Consider the following 24,032-nt stretch of genomic DNA (forward strand, 5'->3'; position numbering starts at 1 on the left):
TCGGGCACTGGGAAGGTCCTGCCAGCGATGAGATGGGGACGGGTGGGGACATTTTCATTTCAGCCCTAGTTATTATGCGTTTTGTAATGTAAAAAGACCGAACGTGCATTCGTGATGACTCACTACTAAAAAATGTTAACATGGAGAAACTATGTTCAAATTGTGTCCTATATGCCCAGTAATTGAAGATGAGAATGAAGGATCTCTATAAAATTGCAGCAATACAATAAACAGGCAGATGATATATTATTCCCACATACATAAAATTCACATTTTCTTTAAAAAATTGTTTAAGCAAATTGTGAGGTGATAAATAGATGGTTTGAGACAGAACCAGACTGCATGAACTCTTTTTTTCAACTGTAGAAATCACAAGGGAGAAAAAAATGAATTGATAAAAATAAAACCCAAAGCAGATTTTAATCTTTAAGAGAAATTTTAATGCAATATGCCGCCTGAATATCTATGTGAAGTAACTGACTGCATGTTAGTTTAGTATTCCCAACATTCACAGCATGTGAAAGTTTTTTGTATCTGAGGTGATCTTATAACCAACGCTTCCACTCGGGACAGATGAAGTCATCTGTCTTTTCATTGGCCACTTTGGTGAGTATGTATGGGTTAGGGTGTATGCATTCTGCAGAGTAATGGTCTTTTGTGAATGTTCTTACTGTATAACTAATAGCTTAAACCTTCATTTTTATTAACATGACCACACCTACATGCTGGTGCCAAACAAAACCCACACTGGAGAGCTTGAAAAGAAAAACAAAATCTGTTATAGATTAATGAGGCCTTGACTTAACCAAAGGATTTTCTGACTTGTACACAAGTTCTAACTCAGTAGGCTATAGGAAAGGACACTTCACTGATCACTTTGTCTTCAGGTTTACGTCCGTGGTGACACAAGGCAGTGAAGAGTTTATTTTCAGTTCCGTGACCTATTCAAAGATTAACAGGCTAGTGTCCTTGTCAGAACTGGTAGCATGAGGCTTTACCTGCACCCCAATCAGGCTGCACAGGTAGTCCAACTCCTCCAGAATGGCACATCCATACGTGCGTTCGCAAGATGGTTTGCATCAAGTGATGCCAAGTATCGCCACAGACCGCCCAGGAGCTCACTGATGCCCTGGTCCAGGTCTGGGAGGAGATCCCCCAGGATACCATCTGCTGACTCATCAGGGGCATGACTTTCAGTGGTGAAGCACCAAATTCTGGGGCCTGTACATAAGCAGCCTCTGGGAAAAAAAAAGAAAAAAAACAATAAAAAAGAAAACATTTAAAATTAAAGATGATCTTTTTCAATAGCTCACTTATTATTGGATTTATTGACATCAAACCAGCTCTTATGTGTCTGGGATATTGAAATATGGAACCTTGAAATATAAATATTAAAGCAAAATGCTCACTGATAAGGATGCTAAGGGATTTGTGTAATGGAAAAATAGATTAGGCCATGTCTCTATCACAGTGTTCTGCTGGCTACAGGTGTGTGTATTTACTTATCAGATTTATGGGTTAATGAATGTTCATTCCTATTCTCGATAATTGTTAAATTAGCTATCCTTGTTAGTGTAAGGATCAAAGGTATACATTCCTGTGATCTAGTGTACACACTATACACACTCCTGAAATCAAAGGATCATAGGCATACATACTCCTGTGATTTGGCACACACCCACTCTTGAGATCAAAGTCATCAAAGGCTAAGAACTGGGATCTCAGACATACACCAGCGAAGGTACAACTTCCTAGGGAGAAGCACGCACGCACGCGCACGCGCAGGGGCAATACACACTACTGAGTCACATGATGTGACTATGGGGTGCTCAGATGGTTGCAGTTCACAACTTCACCACCAGATGCCGCCAAATATTACAGACTGTTGCAGAGCAGATATAAAGTCCTACGAACACTTCATGTCCCCAGCTTCCTCTTACATCCTCTGCATCCTGAGTTAGACTGAGGAGAATTATAATATCAAGCTATGACCATTATTAGAGCCTTTTTCTCCATTTTTTCTCCAACTTTCTGGGATGGAAAAAAAGAACATTATATTGTTCGCAAGTGAATTTTTCATTTCAAATCAAAGCCAAATCAAACATGTAAGTCTTTCATTTGCAATGCATTTATTAAATATATTCTTTACAGCACATGTGTAAATGTTTGCTCTTCATCTTAATTTGCAGTCGGCTATGAAAGAAGGACCTCAAATGATATTAAAGTATTAAGTTAGTAAACCGAAGACAAAAAACATTTGGATGACAAAGGTATCAGCAATAAAAACTTCACTCAAATTAGTATTAAAGGAGTTTTGCACACATGAAACAAAAGGAAATTCAAGACCAACTATTATCTCCTTTAAGTATACAATTTTGTAATAAAATACATAGGTCTGCAGGTCTAATACCAACCTCTTTGGTGCATAGAAAACTCACATGTATCTCTAAGTGCTAACAGGCGGCATGTGACAAACGTCGACTGTTTTAACCTGACAATCCTCAGCATTCTTGCTTAAGCTTAACAAAAAGGAAATGTCCTAAAATTATTTTGAGTTTACGAAGGCATGGTAACCTGGAGGATAATGAAATTGTTCAACATTTCTTTGAAATGGTTGTGTTCAGAAGTTATTATCAGATATAACTTATTCCATACCAGTGTTTGCATTTGAAATATTAACCTGCAGCTCAACACAATGAGGCCTTTCTATGTCGTCAGTTCCTCCAACGCAACCACTGGTAACCACTGTATGGAGAAAACAAACACATCAGATTCAAATAAAATTCAGTAATAAAAAACACATTGTGTCTTCCTTATGTATAAATATGCACAAACTGTTAATATTGCATGGAGAAACTTGTTTCCTCCTTCTGGAGAGGAGGAAGAGTCGGCATAAAAAAACAATATCCTTTCCTGATTGCATGAAGCAGTGTCACATTACTGAACCGATACTCATCAAACGACAGTAGATCAGTAGATTATCCTTCCTATCCAACTGAAACATTAGGTACCAGCCATTTCTGTGGATTTCACCTTCGCATTGTTTTTTGTAAATTATCATTAGTAGAACCTTTGGACAGAGGATTTGCAGATCCATTTTGAACTTTAATTTCACAGCAGAAATGTGTATGTGGAGAAATAGGCACACTGTATCTAAAACAAATTGACTATAAGATATTTACAGCCAATGCAACTGATATTTAAATACAAAATAATCACATGGCAACACTTCTGCAAAGTTGGTATGGAGCAGGTACCGCGCAATGCTTCACTGCATTCAAAGTAGGCTTTTGGTAGATTACAATTCTTCATTACTGGGTCGTAACCTCTTTAGGTTCTACATTATGAAGACTTCATTATAGCTCCCATCCAAATACACATCTAACCATAGTATAATTTGAGGCATTAAATCGATCAATCCTCTACAACAAGAATTGTACATTTCTGCTCCTGCAGTTCAAGTCACTCTTTGGCAGTTGTTTATTACATCCACCAGGTGTCCTCCTTCGCCCACAGGAGTGTTAGAAGGAGGAGGCGGGGATGGAAGAGGAGCAGCCAGGCTCGATGTGCTTCAGGTGGCAGGAGTGGCAGAGAAGGTGGCCGTTCAGTGGGTAGCAGCGGTGACCCTCCTCGTCGTTAAGCTCCATCTTACAATCCTAAAGAGCACAGATGAGGAGAGGGATGAGTGGCTCGCATCCACAGGATGACACTGAGCAGACAGAATAGAGGATAATTGGTCTGATTTCTGCTCTGTGTTGACCTCATTTCCAACCACTGACAGATTGCCTTACTAAAATAGCATAGTACAACAACTGAAGTACTGGACAGCAGTAATTGCAATAGAGTACAAAGTCCAACAAACACAGGCATTATTTACAAGAGGTTTATCCCTACATTTAAGAAAATATTGAAACTCCTGACCATTAGTAAATCTTTTATCTGCCTCATTAATTACAGTTTCAAGAATGAAATCTGTCTGCGTGTTGATGTTTCTCCTTGAACAACTTGAACAACTTGAACAACAGCGCACTGATATTTATTTACATGAAGTGAACGATCAGCAGTCAATCAGCCTTTCACCCCCAAAAAAGGCACTTGAGTAGAATGATGAGATGTCGGTGATGAGACGTCGTACCGTGCTCTCCTCAGCAGCGCGTAATTATCGCCCAGACTATAATTAAGATTGGGGATCTACTCTTTATGATTACTCTTAATGAGCCATTCAGAGGATCCCTGGCTCAGTGCCACTCAACATGCTTGTCGAGAGCTGTGTCTACCCACCTCACAGTGATAGCATTCCACATGATAGTCTTTGTCCATGGATACAACGCGAACGGTCTCATCAGACCCCTGGAAAGAAATTCAGACAGAAAAACACAACTGAAGCCATTCTCGCCAGAGGACTTGAAACTTATTCTCTTAAATTTACCAAGTTGAACAAAAGCTTCAAAAGATCGATAAAAAGCGCCACAGACCCTCTCTGTTGCCGAATATTTTTATGAATTTACTGCAGAAAAAAGATCACGAAATGTAACAATTGAGAGTCGAAAATAAATGTAGCGTGTAGTAAGTACGTATGTACATGAACAAGGATTTTGAAGCGTAAGTGTCTGTTTGTCCTCTAGATTTTCCGTTTCCACAGAGACATTGTTTCATTTGCATTAACTTCGCTTCGGTTCAAAATATAATATCAGCCGGATCTCCAATGAATCCACACAGCAGCATAAATGCGGATTAAGATTTAAAATTATACTAAAATGGGATTAACAATACCTCAATATAAGAGTAAGAAAAGGGATATTTTATAAGCAGCTAGACCTAAAATACAGGCTAATGCTACCTTACCTCTGAGGGCAGGATGGGCTGGTTACAGACTGCACATTTCGGGGCCAGGACCCTGAGGGAGTGTGACGGAAACAGACAGTTTTTATAGATTTTTTTGACCTGCACTCAAACAACAGATCCACAGACTGTAAAAGGTCAAGGTTCATATCTGATGTCCCTCTCTCAGCCTTTACACCCATCTAGCCTTCCCCTCCTTCTCTCCTGAGTCTGACTAGATTCAAGATCCAGATGCCAGGTTCGCAGATGTGCTGGCTTTCCCCTCGCACACGTTATTCCGCAGATCCGAACAGGAGTAGAAAAGCACAAAGCAAAGTGAATTCATTATTTCCACACACATGGCCCGCACCTGGACGTCTGAGGGAATAACAAAGGGCCTCTCAGTGTGGATGGGCAATTCTGCGGCTAAAAGTCAAACACATATTGTATACACAATAAGGTTTGCCATGTGCTCAGCTGTGCAGTACATGCTGTCCCAGCAGAGAGAAGAATGGCTGGAACAATGCAGGTTCAAGCTCTACAGGTGCTTTTGTTGGTAATTACACATACATGAAACCTTTATTTTTCATTCTGACGCTAAAAGCTTTGTATTTGTCCTTTCAGGGCCTGTTACTGCTGCGTTCAGACGAAAGAAGCCATGGCCGCCCGCCAACCTTCACACCTCTAACTGGACAGCGGCCTTCCCCCCAACTCTCCTTTCATCCTGGACTACACTTCTCATGTGTTTGCCACACGTGTCATGGAGAAACTCGACCCAACATTTTTTAAACACAGATAAATTCAGGTCACGCACACGTGTTATTTTGAAGCTGCCGGGTAACAAGTGAAACTCACCTGTGGTAGTCTTTGACACAGTAGATCTTATTTTCAGTGTCCACGGTGAAGGGCACTCCATCAAGGCTCTCATTACAGACCACACAGCGGAAGCACCCGGGGTGGTAGGACTTCCCGAGGGCCTGCAGGATCTATAAAGCAAGAAATGAGGTCAAGAATATCAGGACATTTTTTCTGCTATTTAATTTTTAGCCAAAATAATTGAAATAAACTATTAATAACCCCCGTGGGTGTATTGTGTCATTACAGCAGACACAAGAAGCACAATGGAGATGGAGGCAGACTTTACGTACAGTAACATGTGCATAACATATAAAAAATGCCCTCAGTGATCTTGACCAGCAGGTTGCTGTTGAGAGATGCAGCATGTTAAATGTGTAGAACTGATGACGAGGCAACGCAGTAAAAACCGAGACATCTACTCTGCTGGATGGAGAGCATGGGTGGGGTCATGTCAAGATGCTTCCTGACCTGATCACATTCTCTTGTGTCTGCGCGACCAATTTTGTTTTCACCCATGAGACTGTGTGTGTGTGTGTGTGTGTGTGTGTGTGTGTGTATGTACTTATATCTTTGTAAGGACCATTTTAAAGTATAGACCTCATTGAATGAGGACATATTGGGAAAGTGAGGACATTTTGTCCAGTCCTCATTTTTTCGTAGGGCTGTTTGAGGGTTTAGACTTGGTTTTCGTGTGTTAGATTTGGGTTTAGGTTAGGGTGAGGGCCTAGGGAATGTATTGTGTCAATGAGTGTCCTCACCAAGATCAAAGTACAAGGTTGTGTGTGTGTGTGTGTGAGAGAGAGAGAGAGAGAGAGAGAGAGAGAGAGAGAGAGAGAGAGAGAGAGAGAGAGATGCACATACAGAGCCAGTGCTTCGTCCTGAGTGTTTATCCAGATGTACCCACAGAAAGCTAATATAAAGTGAGGTAACACTTGGTTTCTGCTGAGATCACCTGGCTCTGACCCACACGCACGCACGCACGCACGCACGCACGCACGCACGCACGCACGCACGCACGCACGCACGCACGCACGCACGCACGCACGCACGCACGCACACACACACACACACACACACACACACACACACACACACACACACACACACACACACACACACACACACACACACACACACACACACACACACACACACACACACACACACACACACACACACACACACACACACACACACACACACACACAACTTTTACATTGTAACAGACACTCACCATGTCCATAATCAGATGTCCACAAGCGTTGCACTTGTCCGCAGACTGTTGGAAACCAGAGTACTTTGATAGACAGAGAAAGAACAGTGAGGTCATTGGAATTTGGTTCTTCAATGGATGACTGAAATTTCTGACTCTCTGTGTCAGACTGTGAACTAACCAACTGCAATGTGTCTCCCAGGCATAATTCCAAGTAGCCTGTGTGGTGTACAATAAATAGTTGTCCTAAATTCCTCTGCTAAAATCACTGCTTTCCCTTTATGAGTGAATATGGTGTGGTTTATGAGATTAGCATTGAACTGATACGGTATATGAATCAGTCGGCTCAGCTTAATTATTCCTGTGCCGTCGGTGAGGAATGGCCACACTAACAGGCAAAAGAGCTGAGGTAATTACCAGAACATAGAGGGAGCAGAGCCCGAGCAAATTAAATTCAGTATGAGTTTGGACTTTAATTTAGCAACTATACACTTTTGGTGGAAGGGACATTGGATATGTATTTTTTTACAGAGAGGGCTCCTGGTGTAACCTTGCACAGAGCTAAGTGTAAATATGTTAAAATAAATAAAAATTTCAGCAAAAACAAAAAGAAAGGTTGGATTTTTCTATTACAGCACAATGTTCACACTGGCTGCAAAATGCATGCTGGACATTACAACAAACACTACCAGAGGGTTTCAACTGCACATTACATGATTATTATGCATATTGGAAAAACTATTTAGCTCTTGCAAAGTACACAGTCGTAATGCACTGATGTGAGCAGCCTGACTGCCCTACACCCTATAAATCATGGCAAAGAGGCTTCTCCAGTTACTGACCTCCTTCCACTCCCACCCAGGGGAGGAAACTGATCTGAATAATCTGAATTATATGTTAGAAACGGGGCCATAAAGTGAAAGTAGTATTAAGTCGTAGTAAATAGTCCACTTAAATTGAAGGCTGATATATTATTGGTTGCATTACATAACAATAGTAATGATGTAAATAACAACAACAATAATTGTGATGATTCCTTGTAAATCATAATTATTGAGATATTTGTAAAAGAATTTAAGATAACAGAAATGCAGATTGGGTGAAGTCACAACAAAGGTTAGGAGACCACGCACATCGTTAGAGGTAAACTGAATATTGATGCATCGACCGCTCACCAGAAAGTCCTCTTCGCAGAAAACCTTTCCTCCGACATAGTAGAAAGCCTTCCCTCTAAGCTTTCGACCTGCAGAAACAGATGGAACAAAAGGAAAAGGTCAATTTGCGTGATTTTACTTGAGGAACACAAAGGCTACAGAAAGAAGAAAAAAAGTTTTTGTGCTAATTGAGATACAACAAGCATCTCAGAGAGATTGGAAAAGGCACAGTAAGTCAGTGACGTGATGTTGAAACGTCTGAGTGGAAAATCTTGCAAAGCCACGAGCCCAGTCTCAGGGGAAAAAAAAGTCTAATTCATAAAGATGGTGGTGATTAATTACAACAATTCGAAGGTAATGGACCCTCTTGCAATATTCATTATATCCCACTGAACCCAGGCAGATAAATCAAATAAACGGAACTATGGTGCACTGGTGTCTTAATATAATACTGCTGGGACACACTGGGCTGTGGTATGTGACAAATGACACATCTGGATCAAACACGAGTATTAAATCTAGATTAAATCCAATTACTCAACAGGTGCAACAGATTCAACACTCTGCTCTGTTGGAATTCATGGCCGAGACCTACAACGACCCCGCTATTCTTCTTCTTCTTCTTCTTCTTCTTTCTGGTGTCTTTCCACATGCTGGGTGTGCTTCCTGTCTGTCTGTCTGTCTGTCTGTCTGTCTGTGTGCTTTAATCGTTCTACGGTCTGGATCTGGCTTCTTGTAGCAACACACACAGACAAAAGCAAAAACCTCCCTGCTCACTTCGCATAGCTATTCTTGCCCAGGTCCCACAGGAAGGGGGGAACATTCCTCACATTTTCCGAGCGGGGAGGTGAGGGAGGGGACAACAGCGAGGAGGGGGAGGAGGAGGAGAGGTTAACCTTGGTGAACAGGAGCCCTCTTTATCTCCCATCTCATGCTCTGTTTACCTGATTACTTGTAGCACGCTAGAACCACACAGTCACTTAGCCACTAGAAAAATCATTGTTTCTTTATTCTTAAAACAGCAGAGATCTCTTGGCGATAATCCATCAAGGGCAATGTGGCAAGTTACTGAGCACGACTGCTTCATGGAAACCCTGGACTTTTTTTGTAGGGGATTTTAGCTGCCATGTGATGACGATCCTTAGATCTGCTGGGTAATTCATTTGCTGAATTAACAAAAAACAAAAGGACAAAGAGAAGGAAATGTCTATATTCATCTAATAAGATGAGTAATGAGACAAAGAGCTCAGTCAAACAGGTTGACCTGTCTCCTGTCTTCCAAAAAGATTGACAATTAATTGTCAATCTTAATTTGACCATTGGGTTCAATGAGCTTGAATAATATGTTGAATATGGAAATAGCAATGATGAAAAACAGAAAAAGAAACCCCATGATACATCCTTTCAAATACATGACACATGAAATTCTCTGAACAATTCAATTCACAATTACATTATCTTTAATAGAATAATATGGGTCACATAGCAACCAAGATCTAGCAAAGGCTCGCACAACAAATACTTGAAGTCATTTTGGTCAGCCCGAGATGTGGAACTGGCCTTGGTTAATTATTGACAGACAGTCATGGAACTGTGTCCCTTTAGGAAAAAGGAAAGGATTAAGGGGTTGAATGTGAGATATGGGCCATTCCTCTTCTTCACATTCCTGCCTTCTTCCCCCCAGTGAGTCAGAGCGGGAAAGCTCGGCACTTTGGAGAAAGATAAGAGCTTAATTAAAGTCAGAAGTCAGGGCTGACGGTTTGAAAAGCACCGGTGCAACGTGTGACTTTTGCATTTTCATAAAAATGTAAAATACCTGAGGGACGGAACAAAGAAAGGGCAGAGCCGCTTTCTAATTAAAACATTCTATGAATTCCCTTATGTAATCCCATTCACAAAAATAAGCAGGTCACAGTGAACCTGCCGTGACTTCCTAATCGAGCCCTAACCCCGTTCTTTCATGGGAGTAAATTACTCAACTGACACATTTCACCGAATGAGCCACATCTCTTTTGTACCAATTTCACATTTGCGGACAGTATACTCTGACGTTTAGTCTCATCCAAAGTCATCTGTCCTGTTAGAAATATCTATATGTGGTTTTTGACAAAGTAAAAAAAGCTCAGTGCAACTTAAGGAATTCTCTCTCTGATGGTCTGGTCTGCGTTTCTTTAAACTCTGAACAGCACCTGGGACGTTTGGACAAGGTCCTGACATTCCACCCACCAGATGTTAACATACCAGTGGATTCAGGGCCAATTGGATCTTTGTTTTTGTTCTCTTAAGACTGTGAACTGGCTGGGATAAGAGGCTGGTATTATGAAAGCAGAAACTGACATATAATATCAATATCACTGTTCCTGCTTGCGTTGCTGCTTGGTGGAAAAAAATGACCAGAAAAAAAGAAAAGAAAAACACCCAAACACTTAATGTAGTTAGCAGGAACGGACATTCAGTTGTGTGAAGTCACTCCCCCCTGCAATTCATTTCACATAGAAACTGGAATTGGGATGTATTGTTTTGTAAACAGTCAATGACTGTCCTGGAGGGGAGTGCTGCAAAGTGCTGAATCCCAGACACGCAGCCTGAGCTCCCCTACAGCCACGAGGAATGTTCTCCTGCCTGGCTGCCTCTCAAGTCACCCTGGGGGGGAACTGCTGGTGTAAGGACATGGAAGGAAGTTCACGGTCATGAGGACTTGTTATGCAACTCAGGAGGAGGAAGATGAAAGGAGGTGCCTATTAATAAAGCACTTGTGTATTCAACTGCATCGTGTTGTTAACTGTGTGGGCACAAGCATGAATACACAGTGTGCATGTGTATGTAACAGTTTGCCACTGTATGCTCGCTGCATGTGGTGGGTGGAGTGCTCCCACTGAATGGTCTCGCTGGTGCATACTATAGCCCCCCCAGCTGACATAACATCAACAGTGTCCTCCTGGAGCCGACCTACTGAGGGCCCCTATGCCTGCATTCCTCCCCAGCTGAGATGCTTTTCCCTGGGGCCGCTCACAGCAAACTCAACCCATATGCCCTCACATGGAGCAAGGTATGAAAAATATGTGATGTGCACACATACACGCACGCGCGCACGCATGCACGCACAGACACACGCGCGCTCGCACAAACACACACACGGGTAGGAAGAGTAAAACAAAAAGACAAAGATGTTAATCATACATTGGGGCGTGCTGTAGAATGATGGGCCTCGGCAGAGGTCATCACAGTGCCGCAAATACTCCACATACCCATCGTAATTGTGAAAGAGGATTTAATTGGTCGGCGAGGAGAGCCAGGTCATGCTTCAGCCATAGAAAGTTAGTGTTTTCCAAAAGGTCAGCCAAAACATGGGACAGTGTGGCCACGGGAGATGAACCTCAGCCGATGCCTGGCGCTTACTAACTGGTCAGGTAAACTGTCTGTTCTGACAAAGTGAAATCAGAAAACTGAGCAGTGCAGCCTTGAATGGGAACTCCACTGAAACATGTTAAAGTGACAAAATACACAGGTCACAGCGACAAGCTCCACCAGACTAACAAACTTTATGGAACTTGCCATTTACATCTCATGATGAGACAGATACTTAGCTGTAAGCTGTGCCACCATATTTGTAGTTTCCTCTAACTTGCTCGTTCTGTCTCAAAAGTTTACATAGTTTCTGCCTCAGAGAATCAAAATACAAAAAAAACATTGTTTTTGAAGATGTTGTAAAAGGTTTTGACGAACACTAAAAGTTGCTGCAATGTGCGCTTCCGTCATAAAGGATGCCATGCAACACACGCTGAATAGTCACACCTCATTTAAACTTCCCATCTGTGGTTTTAAAAGCAAATCTTGTTCAGTTTCAAGCTCAACAAGATTTGGACACACACTTTAAAAGTTGGCTGCAGAGTATGAGTAGTATGTACAAATTATTCAATTGTGTAACGTATGAATTAGGTCTGTGTCTTTGTGTGGGCTGGAGGAGTGACTGGCACACCCAGAAACCAAACACCAGCGGCACAGGACAGTAATCCCTGAATAATTGTGTTTTTTCGCTCGGGCAGTGAGCAACTGAAGACGAAGCACAGCTTCCGTTTGAGAGAACAGGGTGTTTGGCAGCCTATAAGTTTGGAGTTGACATGATCTCAACATGTGAAAGAGCCACGGAGAGGAGGTGAAAGTGTTTGAATAGACTTTGTTAAGACATATTGTGTGTGTATTGTGTGTGCGTGTGTGTGAGTACTTACTACAGGCACTGCAGGTGAAGCAGCTGTCGTGGTAGAGGCTGCCCATTGCCTGGCAGGCCTGGTTGGCTCCATACACTGGCTTGTTACACTTGACACAGAGTCCTGCAACACAGCACAGAATATCTCTGTCAGAAAAGTTACACATTTATGTAATCTAGTTTTTCACTCAGTCGGATCAATACAACTTGTGGATCTACTCCCCATCAACACACGGACAGATGTCGTCACACACACACACACACTAAATCAACACATACTGAAATTATGCAAAGTACAGTCATACTGTGAGTCCACTTTCCCATTCAAACTCTGGGTTTCATACTTAGATTATTGTAGCAGGATAAAGGAGAGAGCTGTGGAGGCTCTGATTCAGATTAAACCAAACTAAAACAATGGAGGCAGAGGTGGGTAAAAAAATATCACAAGTCAGGAAACTGGTTAGCGAGCTGTATCATGGAAAGGGGAAATATATCCCTATTTGCTTATTTGACTTGGCTCAGAGACCGGGAAGTCTGTTGATAAAGACTTTGATAGAAATCAAAGTGTTCCTGCCCAAACAACACACACAATCGGTGTGTGGCTTCATAGAGCGATATCCGTGTCTACTTAATATTAATCCCTTTATTCATCCAAGCCAAACAGATTTGTAACAGACAAAGTGGAGGGGAATTGATTTTTTTTAAGTAGAAATAACAGCTCACAACACTTGAAAGTGAGATGTGTTTAAAGTGTTGGGAAGAATCCCACTTTACACCTTGAAACAAATAACATAAGCGCTCCTTTGACTTTGGACAGCTCATAAACAGCACCAGGTTTCCATGTGATCAATATATAACTTCTTCTTTTTTTAATCTGTCGCAACTTTTCTTCACTGAGCCCTCGCATGACAACATCTCACCACTTCCCTGTCAATCTCCACCTCTCCCTCTGAGAAGGGCACTGTATGTACGAGGCGTGATATGACAACTGACATATGGACAGTGACAAGTGAGAACCCCCATCTCTGCCGACCCTAATGGGTTGTCAGTCAGCCGCTAAATCGATCTGATACGGTACGATACGACCATCATATGATGAAGTATGACTTTAAAGTAACAGCAAATGCAGCAGGGGCAACAGCATTGACCAAGGTTGAAAGCGAGACCACGAGTTTCTCTTTCAGTGTGAGCACGTGTGCGTCTGTGTGCGTGAGGTTATTTATGCGCGTACGTTTTTATAGAAAAACTCCCCGGAGACAGAGTAGTGCTCAGCAGAAGAGCCCAGCCTAGCCCAGCCCAGCACCGCCCAGCCCCGGTCCTCCCCGAATAACTGACAAAGAAACTTCTGTTTCCAGTTTATCCAACACACCATCACGCGGCTGCCTCCCCCCGTAAAAAAACACATGCTGTTACATTTTTATAACCTTCTTCAAATGTTTCTCCTCAAAGACAGTCAGTAATGCAACATGCAACTGGGCTATATATATAATTCAGCTAAAGCCTCTCCTAATACCACAACAGAGGACACATCATCAGGGGCCCCGACGGCTGGAAAGAAGATTTAGAGATAATAGAGGGATATTATTAGAAAGCAAAAGAATGTTGCTCTTGCGTAAGCGATTTTTGTTTACATGAAAACACAATAAAGTTGTCATGCCCTCAAACTGCTAAAATGAATAAGTGAAAGCCCTTTAAATCACATTCTTTCCCAGCTTTTCTTGTAAATGTTTACTTGCGTCTGAGAAGATTCTCAGGAAAACCGTATATATACACAGTCCAGTACTTTTTCAGGATCTGACACTGGGCCAAGGACATTTTCCTTTAAAATATCTATAGCTTTGATTTAAACATCCGGCAAGAAGAAAAATGCAGTAAAAGTAAATGTTCTCTTCTCTTTTCCCATGTGGAACCAATAGTTCTTTGTATTTGAAGTAACCTTCTAACCGGCTGGGCCACTGCAAACTTGCTTCTGGCCAGAGTCCTGTATCCCAAAACAGTGCGATTATTCTGGGCCCTGACTTGTGGCTGCAAGTGGGGGGAGGGGAAGCAAAACATGGAGCCACAACTTCATCAGCCCTTGTAACCCCCCCCCCCCCCCCAACACCTTTATAAGCTGTCTAAACTCCCAGTAAATGGCTGCTTGCTGGCCATAATGGCCCTGACTGAAAGCTAAATTATTGGTTACCTCCAAAATTTCAGCTTCACCTATTACACCAAATGATTAAACACTGATGGTACAGGTAGCAAGTTTATGTACATCGCCATCTCATTAACTGCAATGACATTGAAACATTAAACAAAACATACAAAACAAACCAGCAATCAGATGAGTTTAAGTAGTGTTTTCCATAACTTTTAACTAACAATTTCAACTGTGTTTCTATTAAGCTTAGCTAGTTATATCGACTGTTTGATTTTTGCACATTGCTTAAAAAGTTGATTTCTTATTTTTGAACCAACTTTTTCACCTGCTCTTCCTTTAATGTCGGGCTACTCAGTCAACTGTTTCCATTCATTATTGCAATTCTATCAATCTATACAAAACGCGACTTTAGGGGTGTGAGAACAGACTCAAGCTGCCGAGTATACGTCCCATTTTAGTGCTAGTAGTAACAAGTATGATTGAAGGTGTGAGCCATGATGTAAGCGAACTATTCAATCTAAAAATGTGACTAAATAATCATCTGTAACACATTAATGACAATATGCTGTGTCACTATGGCAACATAAACACAAACATGCCTTAGAGGCAAGCCCAGTCCCTCTCTCTCTCACACACACTCACACACACACACACACATAAACAAAAGTTAGGCTCCAGAAGCCCGCCAAAGCAGAAGCCAAGAATCCCTAGGAAGAGTTAAGACTAAGCTTTCCACTCTACAGCCAGATGGGATAAATTAATCATCCATCTTAACACAACACTCAGTGTGTGTGTGTGTGTGTGTGTGTGTGTGTGTGTGTGTGTGTGTGTGTGTGTGTGTGTGTGTGTGTGCGTGTGTGTGTGTGTCAGGGTAAGAGGGAGGCATAACACTGGGATGCCCCTCCACTTCTCTCCTCTTGGATTAACTTGTCTATAAATCTTACTTCCTCTCGGCTTCTTGTGGCAAAGGACACAGAAGCGTCCATTGACTCGCCCCTAAATCTCTCACTTAGTCTACTCATCCATTCAGCGACACCGCTGGCACCTCTAAACTTGTCCGGGACTCCCCACCCTTATTTATCTTAGGAGCTTGTTTCTAAAACTCCTTTGCTCTCTTCCTACAGACATTCCTCAGTGTTCCCCCGGTGCAGCCGTTTGGCACCGGACTCATTTTCCCAGAACCTCCGGCTGCAGTCATGCCAATCGGAACTCGGTGTAAGGCCGGGACCTCTGATCGATCCAAGCCCAGTGCGCGCACACAGCTCACTAGATCAGTTAACAACCACCATGACACTGGCAGAGACTTTTAAAAGAACATTTCAACTGGTGCTGATACACAGAAAGAGTTGTTGACCTTCAATGATCTAACCATTTAAAAAAAAAAAAAAAGGGATTTACCATTTAATGTGACAATAAACTAAAACATTTAAAGAATATGTCTATCTAATTTATTTATCTATGCAGAATTATGAAGTTTGTGAAGGATGCGAGCCTACACAAGTTTTTTTTCTGGCACAGGAGCGTGACTCAGAGGATGAGCCATGTTCTGGTGGGAAACTCCTCACAGGAACCATGTGTGGGCTATGTGGGCTATTTGGGAATGTGTGTGTGTGTGTGTGTGTGTGTGTGTCTGCTGATTGCACACTGTGCTCTCCCACACATCTATATTATTCACATCGCTGTGCTATTTATGAGCCTTGTCGTGACAGTGACCTACTCAAGAACTTCTTCCGTTACACACCAATATGAGCTCAGAGGGGGGACGAAGGAAGGCTGTCAATTACAATCATGGCATTCGTGCAGGAAATTCCTCCTGTGTGTGTGTGTGTGTGTGTGTGTGTGTGTGTGTGTGTGTGTGTGTGTGTGTGTGTGTGTGTGTGTGTGTGTGTGTAATGGGGGTGTTTTGTGGCTTTGAACCCGATCTCACCCATCTCACGCTCTCTCTCTCCCCTCCCCTCTATCTGTCTTTCCTGTAGCGGGACATCCCGTTTTCGTGAATGGCCCTTGAATCCAAACACTTGGCCAGCACATGAGCACTACGTTTTGTCTTGTTTTCAACACACACACACACACAAACACACAAATGTGTTTTTGTCCCTTTCCATTCATTACTTGATCGACCCACTGTGGTGGACAAGATAGAGCAGCGGAAGTACTTCTGCTGATCGGTTATTTGTTCCTAATTTGTACAGTCACAGGTGAGGCTACTCATGACCATTTACTTTTCCTTGTGCGAATGTGTTCATCACATGAAACAGCACGCCGTGCATGCTCACAAGAAGAGTAATGAGAAATGGGGAAGCACAGCTCTGCAGTAATGAAATCATTTGGGGGGGGGATGCGACTGTCAGTCACCTAGTAGGGACATTTACAAAGGCGCAGACTTAATGGAGCACAGACTTGACCGACGTGATCAAGCTCAAGCTAATGAGTTAACTTATCAATGTTGACTCAGTAGTAACCTATTAAAATTTCTGGGAGGAGATAAAAGTGCAGTGAATTCTTCTTTCTGTCCTTAGCATCACCTTTTACTGCTCAAGGGTTTGTTGCAGCTTCCAAGACGGCAGCTAATTACTCATTTAAAAAGAAGACAGGGAAACAAACTAGAAAAAGATTATTCCTGTGCTCCACGGGAGAAACAAAGAACTCCTACAGTGTCCGCCTAATAAGTTTAACTGTTACATCAGCGGGGACCGTCGAGAACGCCATCAGACGAAGATGTAAGACAACTGGGACCACCCTCCCGATTAAGTCGCATATAACGAATGTGTCTGTCTCTTACTGTAGTGAGAGAAAGATTAATAAACAGACGACAAAGGAGGGCAGTGTGTATGTGTAAATGGTCTGAGCTGTGAGTGGGCAGTTCTCTCGTTCAATGGGCCATATATCAGTGACCTAACCGACTGAAGCCTCCTTGTTGGTGTTGGTAGTCTAAAGAGTCTTACCAAAGTAGTCTGCCTTCGGTTGGGCATCCATCTCTTTCTCCAGACGTTGAGTGAGAGCTTCTAGTTTTATTTCCGCGGCCGAGGGCCCCTGCTCGGGGGGATGCATGAGGAGGGACTGGCAGGGTTGCTGGATCGCCTTGGCGGAACACACGACTTCGGCTTCAACGCGGGCAGCCTGTCCACAGCTGGGTGTCTGGCTGTGACCTTGACCCTGGCTGCTGCTGCTGCTTTTGGACACGTTGCCATGGCTCAAGGCGGCGGATGTCACCTGGGCTTTGGGTTGAGGTGTCTCAGAGGCTGCAGGTGGCATTGAGGAGGCTGACGCGGGGCCATTGTGGCTTGTGGGGGATCTCAAAATTGGAGAAGGTGGTGCACAGTGTGCCGCGGGCTGTGCGGAGGCCTGCTGCACGTGGAAATCTGCTCCTCCCGTGAAGGCACTCAAAGGCAGGGCGGGGATGAGGTCTGGTTTTGCAGATCCAGAGGGCTCTCCGGCCCATCCCCTGATGGCTGGCCCGGCAGAGGAGGGTGGACTCCGGTGTACAGGAGGGCTGCCGGCCTGATTCTGCTGGGATGCAAGACTGTTGACGGTGGGTGGTGCGGGCAGGCGTTGCTGTTGCTGCTGCTGCTGCTGCTGCTGCTGAGATGGAGTGCTGCTCCCGGAGCCAGACAGAGTTGGAGAACGCTGGCTCTCTCTGCACGGGGCCCAGGCGGCCGGCTGGCCGGCCGGGTGACGGGCATGTGCGGGCGCGCCATGGGACGCGTTTCCGGGGCTGGGGGGAGGAGTGGGGCTGCTGTGCTGGTACGAGTGTGGCTCTAAACGCTCCTTACTATCGTGAGTGTTTCCGTAGCAGTGGGCCCTGTCTGCAGGAGGGTCAGGCAGGATGCCCGCGTGGTGTTTGTGTCCGTCCGGCGGCGCGTACTGACTCCCGGCCGCGGTGCCCGACACGGGACCAGACAGGATCGGGGGCTTGGCTGCCGCCTCGCCCGGCGGCCTGGAGCTGTTGATGGGCGGCCTGTCTTTGGTGTAATACGCGCTGCCGTGACCCCCATTCATTTTGATGGCCTGGGTCGTCTTCGCCATCTCCTCTTGCTGCTTCTGCATGTGTATCTTCGTCATTTTGTTGGCGAAGACTCTGCGCGTCTCCTCGAAGTCGGGGTTGTTGCCCGCGTCCCTCCTCATGCGGAACAAGCCGTCGCGGGACGCCTCGTACATGTTCAGGTCCTCGATGAACTTACTCGCCTCCAGTCCGAAATCCTCGTATTTGTCCATGTCGACGACGCTCGGCTCCGCTGCGGCGAGAGAACAACGTTGGAGTTACAAGCAGTTTGGGTTTTTTTGTGCACAAAGATGATTAAAAGTCAAATAGAAGGACGCGAGATAAAGGATCCGGACCCGAAGTTAAACTTTTTATTTTTTCTTTCAGTTGTTTCAAACTTTCCCCACGATACTTGAAATCGTCCGAGTTCAATCAATAAAAGTTCGGAAGAAAGTGAAAAGCGTGTCGGTCCGTCCGGCTCAGCTCTGCCCCCCCCCCAGAACAAGCCTGCGCCTGTCTGGTTATAAATGTGAGCAGATCCCGGATCCGATAGCCCGGGCGACCCCTCGGAACTGCCCCCTCCTCCCGCGCCACTGTCCCGGCGGGGGGAGCGCTCCTTCACGACACAACCCTCCCGCAGCTCTGTCACACAAAACAACTCCAACACACCTCAAAGTGGTGCAGACAGCTGCTGTATGTCGCGACGTCCGTCTGATGAAACTCCAGTTGACGTCCGGACCTCGGGGAGGGGGGAGAGGGGGGGGGGGGGGGGGGGGGGGGGGGGTGAGGACCGTCGGGAGCTCGGAGCCGTACGTGGCCGCCGGTCGACGGTTGGGACTGAACACACGGAGCCGCGCAGTGTTCCTTAAAGGCGCAGTGCTCCAATGAAGGAGACGCAAAGTTCAAGAAGAGACGAGGGCAGCGGCGCTAATCATCTTCATCACCACACGTGTGGAATAACTCTCAGACTGAGTGGGCCTGGGTAAAAGACTGGAACCTGGGGGCAGAGAGAGAGGGAGGGAGGGAGGGAGGGGGAGGGAGGGGGAGAGAGGGAGGGAGGGAGGGAGAGAGGGAGGGAGAGGGAGGGAGGGGAGAGAGAGAGGGAGGGAGAGAGAGAGAGAGGGAGGGGGAGAGAGAGAGAGGGAGAGAGAGAGGGAGGGAGGGAGGGAGGGGGAGAGAGAGAGAGAGGGAGGGAGGGGGAGGGAGGGAGGGGGAGGGAGGGGGAGAGAGGGAGGGAGGGAGTGAGGGAGAGAGAGAGAGAGGGAGGGAGGGAGAGAGGGAGGGAGAGAGAGAGAGAGAGAGGGAGGGAGGGAGAGAGGGAGGGGGAGAGAGAGAGAGAGGGAGGGAGGGGAGAGAGAGAGGGAGGGAGGGAGGGGGGAGAGAGAGGGAGGGAGGGAGGGGGAGAGAGGGAGGGAGGGGGAGAGAGAGAGAGGGAGGGAGGGGGAGAGAGGGAGGGGGAGAGGGAGAGAGAGAGGGAGGGAGGGAGGGGGGAGAGAGAGGGAGGGAGGGAGGGGGAGAGAGGGAGGGAGGGGGAGAGAGAGAGAGAGGGAGGGAGGGGGAGAGAGGGAGGGGGAGAGGGGGGAGGGGGGGGAGAGAGAGAGAGGGAGGGAGGGGAGAGAGAGAGGGAGAGAGGGAGAGAGAGAGAGAGGGAGGGAGGGAGAGAGAGAGGGAGGGAGAGAGGGAGGGAGAGGGAGGAGAGAGGGGGAGAGGGGGAGGGAGACAGAGGGAGAGAGAGAGAGGGCCCTCACATCCTGTGTCATCTTTAAAAATATCGACATCAAGTTGACTCAGTCGCTTCTCTTTGAATCAGCAAACTAACTTATTTTTTTCATTTTTTTTTAGCCTTTTGCTTTAGTCATAAAGTTAAAGGGCTGCACTTCAAAAAGGTTTTTTTCACCGGGGTCAGTGGAGGAGGGTGACCACGGGCGTAGCACCGGGGGGGGGGGGGGCAGACTGCCCTGAAAAGCCTGGAATTAAAAGGTTTTTGTTTGTAACTAGTGTTTTAGTAATAAGTTTGATTATTTAATTGAAAAGAAAGAAAGAAAAAACAAACGAAGGGTAAAACAACCGATAGTTAATTTCTTTCAAAAGAAAGGTGAGCTAGCTAATAGCAAGCTCCTCCTATGACAGCTGCTATTGTTAGCTAGCTAGCTAACTGTAACCTTTACTACCTGAACACAGTAGAAGTTAGCTAGCTAGTTACTATTAGAACACACAAACAGTGTCATACATTAATCAGCATTATAGCTGCAGGGGGGCCCACAGAGATTGCTTATATAGGATTTGGTGCTACATGCCTGAGTGTAACTATACTCAAGTGGCGTACTTTACGTGATTGCCCCTTTGTTTTGGTTGAATGACATCACACATTCCTGCTCATGGAAAACACTCGCAGACACTGTGACCCCTCCACATTGTATCCTGACCTGGACTGGAATATCTGAGACGGAGTTGGGGTACAGTGGGATAAAATCATAAATCGAACACGGGGGAAAGAAAGACTTCATTCCCTGGCAAACATACAGGAACACATTTTATTTCATGTCCTGGATGAAGCCTGAGTGTGCGTATATATTGTTTGACAGCCCCTGTTGGCGTGAAAAAAATATGAAGGTGGGGCTTCAGGCTGCTGTTGGTGCTGTAATAGAAACAGTGGGTTTATAGTGGATCATAGACTGTATATAAAAATGTATGGGACAGACATCACAGTACAAGCTTCCCTTCAAGCAAGAGGCTTACCTTGTTTTATTTCTCAGCTGCAAACTGATGATATTCAAGGAGAAGGTTGTAAAATGTCTAAGTCAGTACTTGGAAAAAAAATGGAGCAACATAATATGATGTGATATATTGCCATTTACTTATAATGCTAACATACATCCAACAGAAAGCTGCTGATAACAAAGATGCTGGCGAGGCATGTTCAGTTGTAATCAACTAAATAGATTTTTATGAAGACATCATAAGACTTAATGTTTGTACAAGTATCATAAAATAGTCTCTATTAAGTTCAGGGATTGACTTCATGATTGGAAAATGTAAAATTTAATATGTATGCAAATTCTGAGTGTAACCTTCCACATTAAAGTGATCATGCAATTTGCAATTGCTTCTTACAATATCTCTTTGTGAGGTAAATTCAAGCATGTGCAAAACTTGAGTTCATTTGCTTTCACCAGTTAGCCCTTTGGTGACCTTAACACATCATTAAAGGACAAAAAAAATGAAATGATAATAATGAGAAGTTTGTTTCCCAGGCGACAAGCACTTCACATCAGATTTGACTTATTGGTCTTAGGGAATGGGCTATTAGGCAATATCAAACATCTCATTCTGAAATGTTTCTCCTATGAGTCTAATATTGTCTTTAGCAATATTAAATCTTATTGTCGTGTTTAATTGACTATGAGGTAACCTAAATTTACATTTGCGTGATGGCTGATTGAATGAAAAAACTAAATCAAATTCAAATATAACATCAATATAACATTTCCTTTTTTCTTTTCTTTTCTTCTACTGGGAAGCAAACTGATAAAGAGATCGTCACTATAAGTCCAAAGTTCCTGACAACAGTAATTCTGGATAGATGGATAAGGATGTGTTTGGCAGATTTGTTTGAAATATTGCGATTAGAAAATAACTGTCCACACTTTTATGATAATTTCATACAACTTTTTTTGTGTATACTGTACATACAGTAGATCCTGTAAGGACAAAACTCTCCTGTAGGTCTTCTTTTGCACTGTATTGGACATTACCTATATTTTACTATCACAAAAGGCCAAACTTACTTAAAAAGCCTGTTACCATGGAGAGGTAGTCAATAAATGAATAACTTTGGCAGTGTGGTGCCTTCACGTGCATGCCAAGAGTTAAGGTTTATCCTCAACACAATTAAAGCCCCAGTGAAAATCTGCTTATGCAGTGAGCTCACACAAGAAACATCCACGGATGACCAAATTACCAGCCTCCAGGTCATCCGCCAAGATAATGAGCTGTGGCATTACCGCTTCGTCCTGTGAGAATACACAAACCCAATCCAGGCACTGGACTGGCACAGTGGAGGGTGGCTGTGACTGTGCTGCGCACTCCACCCTTTCTTCTTTCCACCGGCAGTTTCTCAAGAGAAAGGAGAGGGATTTTCTTAAAAAAATCTCCTCAAAGACTAATCATGCTGTACATCTCATGTGTAACAAACACTGACTGTGGTCAGAAGAGAAAGTGAGTCACTGTGGAATACTGTTGCCTGTTCAATAATCCTAGTCGTCATGGAAACTGCAGAGCTGACGAAAAGTGTTAAATGACTTCAGGGGCTGTCAGTGACAAAATTAATTAGAGGAAATGCATCAGCACGGCTCAGGACTCATCTTACAAAAGAACACTGTTCAGAAATATCCTACATTCATATCGGTTCATTCACACACGTGGTAACTTCCCCGGCACGTCCGACCCACTGAAAATGAGCTATGCCGTTGCTCTTTTCAGTGACACTCCAACTTGAGCGTATTGTTCAGTTGGCAAGTTCAAGTTCAGACCTGAGCTGGTGTCACGAGGCAGCAAAGTGAAAAAGCAGGTGATAAAAAAAAGTGCAGCAGAATTTACACAATAAAATACCAGAGGTTTAAAAATGACCTCTAATACGAATTTCATACAGCCAGTCCTGAATGTGTGGAAGAGAATATGGCAGACACAAATAGGACATGACAGAAGTATAAAACCACTGTATGATTCGTGCTGTGACCAATATAACCCGCACAACCGGCCCTTCTCTTATTCCTGGTCTCTCTTCCTGTTATTCTGAATCTCCTGAGAGCCTTTTCCTGTCACCTGATGTCAGAGACAGAGCACAGAAATATGGGACAAGGTTTGGGGGATCAGTAAGGAATGTTTTGTTTTCCCCCGCAAAACTGGCACATTGTCAAACAGATCACATTCATGCTTATTGATTCACACTCTGATACGCAGCTACTGAAACACTTACATGAACTCGAGATGAATAGAAGTCGGGAAAGACGAAAGCTTGCACATATCAGAAAACCGATTACTCACACAGCCGGTAAAGAGACAGGCCAGTGGGTGTACAGATGGATACATTTCAGTGCCGCCCGGCTCATGTGATCCGGCAGGACAGTGATATTGGCTGAGTCATGTTGGCCCTGTGTTGACACAGAGACACTGAGCTGATGGATGTCGCACAGTGCAGCGATGGACAACCATGATGTGGCGGCGAGTTGAAAATCCCCGACCACATTTAACTCTTTAGATATGTTTCAACAGACCTTCAGATCGCGACAGGAGCCAGATAGTGGGCCCATGTATGGTGGCCCAGATGAAATCCGTGGCTAAAAGCGGAACCAGAGGTGGAGACAAACACTGATAAGGCAGATCATGAGTGCGTGACTCGGCCGAGACAACGGGCAGGCGGGCGGGTGGGCATAGGGCAGACACAGGGGTGTGAAGTCGTGGTTCTGGGTGTGATGCTGACACTGCCGTTACTGTATAGGGGAATGTGAAAAATGACTGGAATCTGAAGTGGTGTTTAGGCCATGTGAGATTGAAAGAGGGTCTAACTAAAAGGAGGGAAGGATCTGATGGACATGAGAGCTAAATCTCACTTGACAATTTACAAAAGATACCAAAGAAGAAAAAGCAGAAAC

The 24,032-nt window shown here is 44.5% G+C and overlaps 1 protein-coding gene across 4 annotated transcripts; it reads right to left on the reverse strand.

Annotated features, from left to right (window-relative positions):
- Nucleotides 1-417: 417 nt before the first annotated feature.
- On the reverse strand, nucleotides 418-19,162 carry LOC118316931 (LIM domain-containing protein 1). Of its 4 annotated transcripts, none has more exons than XM_035645235.2 (10): nucleotides 19,048-19,162; nucleotides 17,342-18,631; nucleotides 12,276-12,377; nucleotides 8,068-8,135; nucleotides 6,914-6,976; nucleotides 5,677-5,807; nucleotides 4,846-4,897; nucleotides 4,282-4,350; nucleotides 1,410-3,656; nucleotides 418-1,238 (listed from the first exon to the last, which is right to left on the reverse strand). In XM_035645235.2, the coding sequence occupies exons 2-9, from the start codon at nucleotides 18,609-18,611 to the stop codon at nucleotides 3,522-3,524; spliced, it is 1,890 nt and encodes a 629-aa protein (XP_035501128.1). In that variant the 5' UTR covers nucleotides 18,612-18,631; nucleotides 19,048-19,162; the 3' UTR covers nucleotides 418-1,238; nucleotides 1,410-3,521. The 4 variants fall into 4 exon arrangements, with proteins under 4 accessions (XP_035501128.1, XP_035501133.1, XP_047184322.1 ...); XM_035645240.2 differs by lacking the exon at nucleotides 19,048-19,162 and adding an exon at nucleotides 18,735-19,041; XM_047328366.1 differs by lacking the exon at nucleotides 19,048-19,162 and having other exon boundaries at nucleotides 1,410-2,359; nucleotides 2,415-3,656; nucleotides 17,342-19,041.
- Between the last annotated feature and the right edge of the window lie 4,870 nt (nucleotides 19,163-24,032).

Source organism: Scophthalmus maximus, chromosome 1 (genome assembly GCF_022379125.1).
Source record: "Scophthalmus maximus strain ysfricsl-2021 chromosome 1, ASM2237912v1, whole genome shotgun sequence".
Taxonomy (NCBI): domain Eukaryota; kingdom Metazoa; phylum Chordata; class Actinopteri; order Pleuronectiformes; family Scophthalmidae; genus Scophthalmus; species Scophthalmus maximus.

Excerpts from the sequence above, each read along its gene's own strand:
- LOC118316931 (XM_035645235.2), bottom strand. The coding sequence starts at position 18,611 with ATGGACAAATACGAGGATTTCGGACTGGAGGCGAGTAAGTTCATCGAG. Across the intron at positions 6,977-8,067 it reads TCTGCGAAGAGGACTTTCTG|TACTCTGGTTTCCAACAGTC; the intron begins GTGAGCGGTCGA and ends TGTCTATCAAAG. Across the intron at positions 4,898-5,676 it reads TGTGTCAAAGACTACCACAG|GGTCCTGGCCCCGAAATGTG; the intron begins GTGAGTTTCACT and ends ACACTCCCTCAG.